Source organism: Gastrolobium bilobum, unplaced genomic scaffold, assembly GCF_033153095.1.
Source record: "Gastrolobium bilobum isolate Gb01-03AN ecotype WA unplaced genomic scaffold, APGP_CSIRO_Gbil_v1 utg8480, whole genome shotgun sequence".
Taxonomy (NCBI): Eukaryota; Viridiplantae; Streptophyta; class Magnoliopsida; order Fabales; family Fabaceae; genus Gastrolobium; species Gastrolobium bilobum.
The window spans coordinates 736,895-750,039 of record NW_026899605.1 but is presented as its reverse complement, the minus strand read 5'-3'; the positions used below and the strand labels follow the sequence as shown (position 1 = coordinate 750,039).

Genomic DNA, 13,145 nt, shown 5'->3' with positions numbered 1-13,145 from the left:
ATAATGCGGGGTTCTGTTTTTAACTCTCGAACTTAATTTAGTTCTTTCGAAAATTAATTTTTTAAAATTTCAAAGAATTTTTAAATTTTTCCTGGTTAATAAAGTTAGTAGAGATTAAATTTGAATGAAAAGAAATACTTTTTAAAATTTAATTAAACCCTGATGCTCGACACATACTTAAGTCATTATTTCCTTTCACATGTAAATATGCTCTAACCTTCTCATGCCAACACATGCTTCAGTCTTTTTGGCTACAACATGCTTCAGTCTTCAGTCTTCAGTCACATGTAAATATGCCCTATCTCTTAATGCAATTTTTTTAGTCAAAAAAGGAAAAAGTATTTTTTTTTCATTATTATATTAGAAAACAAACGCTTTATTAGATTTAATTTTATCTCTGACACCTGATTGATTCCATGTAGGACTACGACATTATTATAATTTTTTTCATCATAAATTCTCCTCTCATATTCTCGTCAGGAATTTGGATTAATTTTTTTTTTAATAAAACACAAAAAAATATTCTAACCATGAAAAGCGTCTAATTTTAAAAAATATTATCAAAAATGTTAAACGCATACGAATCTGGAATCTGGAAGAATACCTGCATCACATTATTTATTTATTTATTTACTAAATGATATTTTTTCATCTGCCATATTTCCTTCATTATTTTTTATTATATTTTCAAAATTATTTTTAATTCATTTTTTATTTTAGAAGATATCCCATCAAAGTACAATTTTTTTTTCTTTTATAATGATTCCAAAGATAACGTAAAGAAAAAAAGTTTCGTAAAGCGCCGCCATCACGAAAGGCACGCCAGAGATCACGAAATAATTATGATATGGGTTGAAGGCAGTTATATTTATGGGTTTAATGTCGTGAGGAGATAATTTTATGGGTTTTATAAGAAATTGCAGTAAAAATGATTATGTAATGTTATCGAGATTTGTTTTGCGTGTAGTAGTTTTTTTTTTCCCTCAAAAAGTGTGGATCTCACAAAGTATTGTGTGTGTAGTAAACTTTGTTGTGTCATGTTAAATGACAAATACAAGCCTCAAATAAAAGTTAATTTTATTTTTATAAGTATTTTTACAACTATTTTAGATAATATTATTTACAGCTATCTTTTATAACTAGGTGTCTGATTAGTAAAATATGGTTATAACAATTAACAATAAAACTGTTCTTTTTTTTCTCTCCTCATATATTGTTGACTGACATGACAGAGAGAACAAATATAATTTTTATGTCTTACTGGTCAGACTTAGTTAAGAAGAGTAATTGTAGATAACTTTATTTGAAATGACTGTAAAAATATTTAACCCATTTATATAAGAGATTGAGAATCATTAATACTTATATTTATATAGATAGATGACGAAAGTTATACTTACAACTTATTTCTATTTTCAGCATCTTACAATCATATCTTAACTGTTGATTTTTACAGTTCAATGATTATTATTTATTACGAATTAATAATTAATTAATAAATTGTAAAAATAATAATTATAAAAGGATATAAATAAAAATATGTTGCATGTATAATTTTTTTTTTTTTTTTGAAATTATGTATCATTCAACATTCAAAATTCAACCATATATAGTAACAAAATCCAACAATTTAGATCTGTTGATATTGCCACAGAGAACGAAACATGTTATTATCTGTACCCATCGGGCATTCCCTATACCCACAAAAACACAAACATCAAATTAAAAAGACAAATATAGAGATCAAAAAAGCAATCACAGTTTCACACACAAAAAACAAAACAAAACAAAAAAAAAATGCCGAAGCGAGCAAAGAAGATGTTTGCAACGTTGTTTGGCAGCCATAATCATGAGGAAACATATGACGACAAAGATAGAGATCACATAGATATAGATCAGATGTCAAGGGACGATGGCAGCCAATACAGCCTCACCGGCATTCCTCTTCCTTCTCTCGGTGCCACCGCCGCCACCAGCTGCCGGAGAGCCCATCTCCGAACTTTCATTATCTCCCCTTATTACTCTCGTTATAGGTATATATACATACATATATCTACACATTATTATTAATCTTTGTCCATTAATTGATAATAACTTATATTATTAATTTCACGTGTAATTATGATGTTTGATTTAATGTTTCATGATGGTGATGCAGACTGTGGGATACGTTTCTGGTGTTTTTAGTATTCTACACTGCATGGGTGTGCCCGTTTGAATTCGGGTTTCTTAATGAACCAACGGTTGCTCTTTCCATTACTGACAATGTTGTGAATGCTTTTTTTGCCATTGACATTGTTCTTACATTCTTTGTTGCCTACCTCGACAAGGCTTCTTATCTTCTTGTGGACGAACCAAAGCTCATTGCTTTTAGATATGCAAAAACATGGCTTGCCTTTGATGTCATCTCTACCATCCCTTCTGAACTTGCCCGCAAAATTTTGCCCCGTCCTCTTAAGACTTACGGTTACTTCAATATGCTTCGCCTTTGGCGTCTCCGCAGAGTCAGTGCCATGTTTGCAAGGTTATTCTCCTCTTCAATTGTATTACTTTGGGATATAACATTACTTAAAATTTAAGGACAATTCATATTTACATCAAAGTTTAAAATTGTCATCATTGTTTATGACAACTTATTAATTAATTAAACTCATGATAGGCTTGACTTTGGGGGCAGCACATTTTTGCTTAATTTGATCTTGTATAGGAACTGATTAGGCTATTCATTGTGTCAGATTAGAAAAAGACAGAAATTTTAACTACTTCTGGGTGCGCTGTTCAAAGCTTATATGTGTGAGTACTTGATTTATTATTTAATTGCATCCTTAATTTCTTGTATGAGCTGTTATTTATTATTAAGGGTTTAACAACCTAACTTATATAAGCCTTCTTGTGATGCCTTGCATTTGTAGGTTACTCTATTTTCAGTGCATTTTGCTGCCTGCTTTTACTATTTTCTCGCTGAAAGTCATAACCAGAAAGCTTCATGGCTTGGGCTTATTGCTGATGGTGTTAAGGAAGATATCGCGGGTCGCTATGTAACATCGGTATACTGGTCCATAGTGACTCTTTCAACAGTTGGTTATGGTGATCTGCATCCTGTAAATACAAGGGAGATGATTTTTGACACATTCTATATGCTCTTTAATCTGGGACTAACCTCTTATCTCATTGGAAACATGACAAACTTAGTTGTTCATGGGACAAGCAGAACTAGGAAATATGTGAGTACAATCATTTAAACCTTCAGAGTTTCAGAGTTTTCTCACTTGTCCTGAATGGTTTTTGGAATCCTTTTTGGCAACTCAATTTTCATTTTTTCTCCCTCTTTAAAGTTTTAATAGTACTTGATCTGAATGGTCTCTCAAGTCCATTTGTCCTTTTTCTGAAAGGATAACCTTGCTTCAGTTTCTGACAGAAGTCGCTCTCATACATGTATCCATGCTCTCCACAACTGAAATTTTTATGCTCTTATTATATCAATGCAGAAGCTCCTAATTAGCATTCTGAGTCTGGGAAAATTGTACACTTCATAGAATTACCCACAATTCACATAATTCTTGTGGTTCTAAAATACTATATCGGATCTTTCATTTCTTTCCAAGGGGTTCATTAATATTTTGATTTCTTTTTTCTTGGCTGCTTTGTGGCATATATCAGAGAGACACGGTACAATCTGCCACAGGTTTTGCCCAACGGAATCAATTACCTATCCGCTTGCAAGAACAGATGCTTGCTCATTTGTTTATGAAGTACAGAACTGATTTAGAAGGACTGCAGCAACAAGAGATCATTGAATCCCTTCCAAAAGCTATTCGATCTAGCATCTCACACTACCTATTCTATTCACTTGTGGACAAAGTATACTTGTTTCATGGAGTGTCAAATGACCTTCTTTTTCAATTGGTAATATTTTCTTTTTGGCTTTCTATAACTCTCTGACAGTGGTGAAAAAAACAAAACAGTGAAGCTTTTCAGTGATGTTGCTGAGGATTTTGTATAACTGCTTTTAATCCTCTGTTTTGGTTAAGACAAAACCTGATATTTTGAATGAGAAGACTGTGATCTATGATATGCAAACATCAGCTGGTTAATCAAGAATTCACTAGAGAGATCCTAGAGAAAAGAAAGAAAAATAAGATTCTCTCTTCACACATTTATTAACAAATCAATATCTTGCATTTAATCCAAAATATACTCATCTAACTGATATTAGCTCCAAGAATAATTATGTTGTATCTGTGCTTCTTGTTTGTCCTTGTCTATTAGATGATGAACACTGAACAGATTGTTATATGCTCATATCTTGCACTGTTGAAATTTGAAGGTCACGGAGATGAAGGCTGAGTATTTTCCTCCAAAGGAAGATGTGGTTTTGCAGAATGAAGCGCCAACCGACTTTTATATCTTTGTCACTGGTGCTGCAGTAAGAAACTATATCCCCTCTTTATTTTCATTCACTTCATTTACACTCTGAGTGGTACGTAGAAATTGGGGTGAAGAAACACCCTAAGAGGTGTATGGGCCAAAAGCTTTTACTCAAAGAAATAAAGCGCAGAAATTAATGAGAAAGCTGGAGTCTTTCTGAACACACACTGCTAGTCTGTTACGACCCATATTATATAGACGATAGACTAACTGATGCACACTTGGATTGGACTTTTCTATAATTTATTCCATAATTTAGGGCTTTTCAATAATTGTTAATTATTTCCCTTTTTGTTATTCTTAGATTACGTTTGAGTGTGTGTTGATTGTGCGTTATCTCCATTGATTGTGCATGATTATAGTTCTTTATTTTTTTGTTATTTTTATTTTGCCTATTTAAGGTTTGGAGAACCCTATTATTAGGAGGTTGTTTTTTGGTTAAGTAAAATTAAGAAAAGAGAAAAGTGTTTTCTCGCAATTCTTATTTCGTTCTTTCTTTCTGTTTAGCCAATTGGTTACTGGTTCGGCATTATTTGGTATCAGAGCTCTGGTTGTCACATAAATGGCTGAACAGAACAATGGCGGTCGAGGTCGAGGCGACGGCGGCGGTAGAAATATTGAGATCCCAGAATTTGTAAATGGCTGAACAGAACAATGGCGGTCGAGCTCGAGGTCGTGGACGACGGGGTCGAGGCGACGGCGGCGGTAGAAGGTGTCGTAACACCCTTAACGGCGGCTACAAACAACCACACTTCGACGTGCGAAACACCATAATTGTAGCAATGGCTGCTACAATGGCAGAACATGGTAGGCGAATTCAGGAACTCGAACAACTGTTTGCCCAAACACAGTTGGACGAGTCAGATGAAGGATGAGAATCTGAAAGATCATCTCATGAAGAGGAAAGGAGATTCTGGAACTGGAACTAGGAGCGACGAGGACGAAGTCAACCTAGAAATCAATCTTTTTTTGCTAATATTGGGGTGATGATTGAGATCCGGAATTCGAGGGCACCACTCATCCAGATGAGTTTATCGACGGGTTACACACCGTCGAAAGAGTCTTTGACATCAGAGACTTGACAGAAGACCAGAAGGTCCCAATCTATGATGAATCTGATGAAGAGCAAGATGATGAGAATCGTATTATGGATGCTCCAGTTTATGACGAGTTTCCTATCTATGATAAGTATGATTGAGAGCAAAACAATGAGAATCCAGAGGTGGAAGAAATCTCTTATAGTGATTTCGGTGGAAAGTCAGTTATTAGAAATTCTAATATCTCTGACAAAGATGAAGTTCTACCCAAAGATATCATGCGGAATGATCCTTCAGTTAGGAAGTCTTTAGTTTGCAAGCAGTATTATGAATTTGGGGACAACGAGCATAATAACCTCATGCTCCAGGGAGAGAAAGATTTAGCTTTTGTTAAAAGTTTAATTGGAGATCGTCAAGGGCAATGGGACTTGTTGGTACATCAGACAAATTTTCCAATGACGGATCACAGATGCGATCATTGAACCAAACTGTGGGCAATAGTCCTTTTGGAATAGTTTATGGGTTTTGTCCACTTACTCCCTTAGAAGAACTCGCAATATTTCTAGTTCCCAACAGTTTAATACGAATGCAGACGAGCGTATCAAGAAAGAATTCCATTCACAAGTCCTAATCTTAATTATGGAATTTGGTGATATTATACCAGAAGAGTTGCCACTTGGGTTACCACCTAAAGAAGTTGATATCAATGAAGACGAAGTAGATTCGAGGGCGAATCTTTTCCTAGCGAGAGATGATGATGCACCCGAGCTGACTGACTTGGATTTGACTTTTCTATGATTTATTCCATAGTTTAGGGCTTTTCAATAATTGTTAATTATTTCCCTTTTTGTTATTTTTAGATTATGTTTGAGCGTGCGTTGATTGTGCGTTATCTCTTTTGATTGCGCATGATTATAGTTATTTACTGTTTTGTTATTTTAGTTTGCCTATTTAAGGCTTGGAGAATCCTATTATTATTTGGTTGTTTTTTATTAAATAAAATTAAGAAAAGAGAATAGTATTTTCTCGTAATCCTTGTATTCGTTCTTATTTTTGTTTAGCCAATAGGTTACTGCTTCGACATTATTTGGTAATAAGAGCTCTGGTTGTCACATAAATGGCTGAACAGAACAATGGCAGTTGAGGTCGAGGTCGTGGACGACGACGGCAGAGGGCATGGTAACACCTTTAACGGCGACGACGAACAACCACACATCGACGTGCGATACACCATAATTGTAGCAATGGCTGCTACAATGGCAGAACATGGTAGGCGAATTCAGAAGCTCGAACAACTATTTGCCCAAATACAGTTGGACGAGTCAGATGAAGAAAGGGAATCTGAAAGATCATCTCATGAGGAGGAAAGGAGCGAAAACCCATTCGAGGGCAAAGTCAACCTCGAAATCAATCCTTTTTTGCTAATATTGGTGTGAAGATTGAGATCCGGAATTCGAGGGCACCACTCATACAGATGAGTTTATCGACAGGTCACACACCATTGAAAGGGTCTTTGACATCATAGACTTGTCAGAAGACCAGAAGGTCCTGATCTATGATGAATCTGATGAAGAGCAAGATGATGAGAATCCTGTTATGGATGCTTCAGTTTATGACGAGTTCCCTATCTATGATAAGTATGATGAGAGCAAGACGATGAGAATCCAGAGATCCAGAGGTGGAAGAAATCTCTTGTAGTGTGATTTCGGTGGAAAGTCAGTTATTATAAATTCTAATATCTCTGACAAAGATGAAGTTCTACCCAAAGATATCATACAGGATGATCCTTCATTTAAGAAGTCTTCAGTTTGCAAGCAGTATTATGAATCTAGGGACAACGGGCATGACAGCCTCATGCTCCATGGAGTTAAAGATTTAACTTTTGGTAAAATTTTAATTGGAAATCGTCAGGGGCAATGGGAAATGCTGTTACATCAGACGAAATTTTCCTATGACGGATCACAGATGTGATCATTGATCCAAACTGCAGGCAATAGTCCTTTTGGAATAATTTATGGGTTTTGTCCATTTACTCCCTTATAACTCATAATATTTATAGTTCCCGAGCAGTTTAATACGAATGCAGATGAATGTACCAAGCATATCAAAAAATTTCATTCACAAGTCCTAATCTTAATTAGAAAATTTGGTGATATTGTACCAGAAGAGTTGTCACCTGGGTTACCACCTGAAGAAGTTCATATCAATGAAGACGAAACAGATTCGAGGGCGAATCTTTTCCAAGTGGGAGAGAATGATTCACCGAGCTGACTGACTTGTATTGGACTTTTTTATAATTTATTCCATAGTTTAGGGCTTTTCAATAATTGTTAATTATTTCCCTTGTTGTTATTTTTAGATTACGTTTGAGTGTGCATTGATTGTGTGTTATCTCCGTTGATTGCGTGTTATCTCCGTTGATTGCGCATGATTATAGTTCTTTACTTTTTTATTATTTTTATTTTGTCTATTTAAGGCTTGGAGAACCTATTGTTAGGAGGTTGTTTTTTGGTTAAATAAAATTAAGAAAAGTGTTTTCTCGCAATTCTTGTTTCGTTCTTTCTTTCTGTTTAGCCTCCTAACAACCTAACCACCTAACTAACAAAGCCTGAGTCCTATAGTATGGGTAGTAACACATACACATTCAAAAAAATTTATCTCCAGCTAAAGCTGATTTGTAGATTATAATAGACTTAATTATACTTATGATAAAATGTGTATAAGATAGTCAACAATATGGGCTCCCTTTTTAAAATTGTAGGTGATAAGAAGAACTGGGTGTATCTTAATATAGAGTGGCTCTTATATCAATAGTATAAACCAAGGTCCTTGAGAAGCTTTCTTAACGTTATGAAACGATAATCAATAAGAGGGGGGGGGGGGGGAGTGTTTAATGTTCAAGGTGATTCTCCAATTGAACAGAGTAACAACTCATGAATATATTAGAACAGTACCCTCCTCTGTAATGAAAAGTGTATTTATAGATGGGGTTTGGCATTTAATGTGATGCGGAAGGGTGAGTCTGGAAGGGATGGTTTGATTGGCCATCTCCTGTATTTGTCATGCTTCATAAGGCGTTAAGGCCATTATCTAGTGTACCATGGCCGTATGTTCCTGTGATTAGGGAGAAAAGTCACCTACTTTCTCAAAGAGAGAGGTGACGTGTGGGGCTTTGAGTGTGGGCTGAATTATTGGGCTTGTGCTTAGGCCAGCCATTTGGGCTGGCCGGAACAGTATCAATTTGTTCAACCAGTAAATCAGTTTCCATCACACTGATGTAGGCTGGAACACTGACCAAAATGTCACTGTTCACCAACTTTTTTATTTAAATGCCACACGAATAGTGTTATTTCCCAATATGCCACGGGGGCAAGTTCGCTACCCTGTGTAGCGAACTCGGTTTGCTGACGTGTCACATTTTTAATGGATAACAAGTATCAAATTTTAAAAAAATAATAATAAAAAGAAATGAAGGTCGCCTTCCATGTAGGCAAACTTGGTTAAAATCAAGTTGGTGTCCACTAGAAACGTGACACGTCAGCAAACCGAGTTCGCTACACCGGGTATCGAACTTGCCCCCGTGGCAGATTGGGAAATAACATTGTTCGCGTGGCATTTAGATAAAAAAGTTGATGAATAGTGACATTTTGGTCATTGTTCCGATGTAGGCTTCAATAACCTCAAATTCCAATTTCCAATCACATATGTGCGTCAGCAAACAATTCCCCACCATTTAGAAACAGCTCCATACGTTAGTTTCCACATCAGCAATAGTGGATAACTATGTCAGCATCTAGTTTATGCTAATTCATTAAACAAATCTAACATTGTTCGAGACTGAACCAAATTGATGTGCTGTAAAATAGGAGGAATGACATGTTGCAAATGAAATTAAGGATATCAAAATCAAAAAATGTAACTAAGAGATTTTTATTTTATTGAGATTAATTTTCCTTTTACTGTTTTTGGGATGTTTACTTCTCAAATGTCCTTTCTCCATTCTATAGGGAAAAAAAAAAAAAATTTACAAACTGAAATTTCATTTTCTTCTGCCTGACAGGAACTTATCATACGAAAGAATGGAATAGAACAGGCAAGTTTATTTACATTAACACCTTTGCGAATCATCACTGCCATGCAACAAACAACATGAAAAAATGTGGTCTGCAAAGGTATTGATGTAGTCTGCAATAATTGCAGGTCGTTGGTGAGGCACAGTCAGGAGATGTAGTTGGAGAAATAGGAGTTCTATGTTACAGACCACAGATTTTTACAGTTCGAACCAAACGATTGAGCCAAATTCTGCGCTTGAACCGTACTACATTTATAAATCTTGCTCATTCAAATGTTGGAGATGGGACAATAGTCATGAACAACTTTCTCCAGGTATATAAAGTATTTCTACATTTGTGTTTTGTGTTTTCTGCTAGGAATGCTTCTAATAGCAAGATACGTTTTAGTTTCTTTCACATAATCCATTGTCCACAGAAGTAGAACATTTTTTTGTTACTCTTATTTTTAGATGTCATTATCTTTTCTTAAAATTAATTCGACTTTTGGGTTCAATAGCTTAGACTACAGAACAAGCTCTTAAGTTTCTCTCATTTTACACCCTTCTCACACTACCCTCTTTTAGACCCATTATTTGAATGCTTTTCTTACTTTTAATGAAGACCGAACAAATGATGGTAGCTCAGTTGGTATATGTGAACTGAACAGGTGGGGGTGAGAACATGTGTTCGATCCTCTCCAGTACTATTTTTGGAAGGAGTTTAAAGCCTTAATCCTAGATCCGCCCCAAATAGAATTACCTCCCGTCGAGGATAGTTGTGGTATCCAAAAAAATATGAAGATATGAGATACTAGATCTCAACTTCATTGCCAAATGTGTTAATGACAAGAGAACATTGGATAATGTATTTCCTTGAAAATAAGATCAGACGGAGTATTTTGCAAGATTAAGATTTGTTGGCAATTGGCATGTAGTTCTATGAGAACTTTTAGTGTTCAATAGAACATTTTCCTCAGCTCTGGACTGGGATTCTCACCTCCCATCTCATTGGGCATACTGTTGTTTGCTCCTCAAAATGATTTTAGATGATCCTCTTACCGAAGATTTTAGCACTAAAATTCAATCTCGAGTTATTTCTTTTGGAACTGAAATTGTATAACGGTCATTAAAATTAATTTATTTTAGAATGTAAAAATACATTTTTTTTTTATATCACAAAATACATTGTTTTAGGATCAAACACACTGCACATTTTCCCCATAGAAGAGTTGTGTCTAATGTCTTACATTGTGATATGTGCTATACTTTGTTGCAGCATTTGCAAGAATCAAAGGCGCCAGGGATGGATGTTATTTTGAAAGAAACAGAGGCCATGCTGGCTCGGGGTAGAATGGATTTGCCCATCAGCACATGCTTTGCAGCAAACAGAAATGATGATCTATTGTTAAATCGGTTGCTGAAGAAGGGTTCAGATCCAAATGAAGTAGATAAGAACGGAAGGACAGCACTGGTTAGTAGATTATCTTTCCACGAACGAACACATACTAATTAATGCATAAGAATATATGTATAGACAAAATACTAGACGCTTACAACTTGATTTTCTCATGTAACAGCATATTGCAGCTTCTAAAGGCAATGAGCACTGTGTAACTTTGCTTCTAGAATATGGTGCTGATCCCAATAGCAAAGGTACTCTTCAGGCCTGTTTGGAAAATGAAAAGTTTCAGTACTACAAATGACTGAAAGCAGTTTGACACCAACATTAAAAATGAAAAGAAGTGAAAAAAAAGTGCTGAAAACAGTACACATATGAGAGGTCATTGAATGCATTTAGCAACAAATCTTTCTTTATTTAAATTGTTAAATAATAATAGTTTCCATAACATACTCTCATCTATTTTATTAAAGGGAAAAGTATCTATCATTTTAAAGGATGTAAAGTTGTGTCATTTTAAATGAGAGAAAAAGATAGATCACGAGGGAAATAGAATGGACAAAAAAATAAAGATGTGGATCTCACCTCTTTGTGAAAGTGAAATGATACAAGCTGTGTCATTTAAAAGGAGAAACATTTTTTGTTGGGTATGGCTCATACTTCACATGATGATGTTGGCCCTAATTGTCGGGGTCAGCAGAAAGGCAACTGGGGTCCCGCTCTGTTTCTATTGTAATTTTCTTAGCAGTTTGGGCTTGGGCCCATGAATAGCTGCTGTTAGGGTTTCTTGTAATCCTATTTATATTTGCCTTGTAAACCGAGACACTTGTAACGAGTGGCGGTGAGGTGAATATAGTACAGACAAGCTGGACGTAGCCTATATTGGGTGAACCAGGGTAAATCATCGTGTCAATCTCTCTACTCTTATCTCTTTTTCTGTTTTCTCGATTCTGTGTGATTGTCGATTTCCAACATTTTTCCCTTTATTAAATGCTAAAAAGCTTCTTTTATTACACATTTAATAGTTTAAATGATTTTTAAAAAAAAATATGAATTCCGCGCTTAATTTTTCATTATTAAAAATTTTGGCACCTAATTATTCAATTATATCAAGCACTCCCTCAAAGTTACTACTACTGGTAACTTTTTTCATACAGGAATTTGTGTTAGTACTTAGTACTGGTGATATCTCTAACTGCTTTTATTTATACAGATTTGGATGGAAGCGTTCCACTATGGGAAGCAATGCTGGGTAAGCATGAATCTGCCATGAAACTTCTCATAGACAATGGTGCAGAAATATCTTCTGCCGATGCAGGCCATCTAGCATGCACTGCTGTTGAGCAAAATAACATGGAACTGCTCAAGGAAATTGTTCAATATGGTTTGGACGTGACACAATCCAAAAGGAATGGTTCCACTGCTCTGCATGCTGCAGTATGTGAAGGAAATACTGAGCTGGTGAAGTTCTTTCTAGACCAAGGAGCAGAGATTGATAAGCAAGATGCTAATGGCTGGACTCCAAGGGCTTTGGCAGAACATCAAGGCCATGAAGAAATTAAAAATATATTCCAGAACATTGGAGAGAGTAGAAGACCACCTGTTTTTCCAACATCAAAGAATGAGTGTGTGTCATGCATTGGGAGGTTTCAAAGTGAACCCACTATGCGTGCTCTTTCCCAAGAAAGCATGCCACTGCCACCTCAACAAGATTTAACTTGGCTAGATAATCATCGAAGGAGAAGGGCCAACACTTTTCATAACTCCATTTTTGGAATGATCTCAGCTGCCAATCGTGGTAAGTTTATGCTTTTATCTTGGAACATAATGATATTGATTTTAAATTGAACGACTTGGTAGTTGGTACATGAAAAGAAGCATGTTAGAAAATACAAGTTCATTTTTTTTTTTATCTCTGGTTATTAGAGTTATAAATTTTGTTTTCCATTTTAATCATGCAGATAAAAAGGATCGCAGGGCATCTCAAAGCAATAACACTAGTACAGGGAACGTGAGTGGATCAATAGCAAGAGTGACACTTAGTTGTCCTGAAAAAGGTGAACATGCTACAAAGCTTGTTTTGCTGCCTAAGTCCCTCGAAGAACTACTAGATATTGGTGCCAAAAAGTTTGATTTCTCTCCCACCAAAATTTTGACCAAAGAAGGAGCTGAAGTTGATGATATAAGGCTTATAAGAGATGGTGATCATCTTATTATTACACGGGACTGA

General features: G+C 35.6%; 1 protein-coding gene across 4 annotated transcripts; it reads left to right on the top strand.

The window, feature by feature from the left end:
* The first annotated feature begins 1,823 nt into the window (after positions 1 to 1,823).
* On the top strand, positions 1,824 to 13,145 carry LOC133291917 (potassium channel AKT1-like). Of its 4 annotated transcripts, none has more exons than XM_061490274.1 (12): positions 1,824 to 2,033; positions 2,159 to 2,524; positions 2,736 to 2,793; positions 2,913 to 3,224; positions 3,661 to 3,906; positions 4,328 to 4,426; positions 9,526 to 9,558; positions 9,666 to 9,851; positions 10,793 to 10,987; positions 11,094 to 11,169; positions 12,129 to 12,713; positions 12,877 to 13,145. In XM_061490274.1, the coding sequence occupies exons 1-12, from the start codon at positions 1,900 to 1,902 to the stop codon at positions 13,143 to 13,145; spliced, it is 2,559 nt and encodes an 852-aa protein (XP_061346258.1). In that variant the 5' UTR covers positions 1,824 to 1,899. The 4 variants fall into 4 exon arrangements, with proteins under 4 accessions (XP_061346258.1, XP_061346261.1, XP_061346260.1 ...); XM_061490277.1 differs by having other exon boundaries at positions 12,129 to 12,717; positions 12,905 to 13,145; XM_061490276.1 differs by having other exon boundaries at positions 12,129 to 12,717; positions 12,893 to 13,145.

Bases quoted from the DNA above. Each gene is read 5' to 3' on its own strand.
- LOC133291917 (XM_061490275.1), top strand. From the start codon at position 1,900: ATGTCAAGGGACGATGGCAGCCAATACAGCCTCACCGGCATTCCTCTT. The intron at 2,794-2,912 runs GTGAGTACTTGA...TTGCATTTGTAG, and splicing joins GCTGTTCAAAGCTTATATGT to GTTACTCTATTTTCAGTGCA. The intron at 3,907-4,327 runs GTAATATTTTCT...TGAAATTTGAAG, and splicing joins ATGACCTTCTTTTTCAATTG to GTCACGGAGATGAAGGCTGA.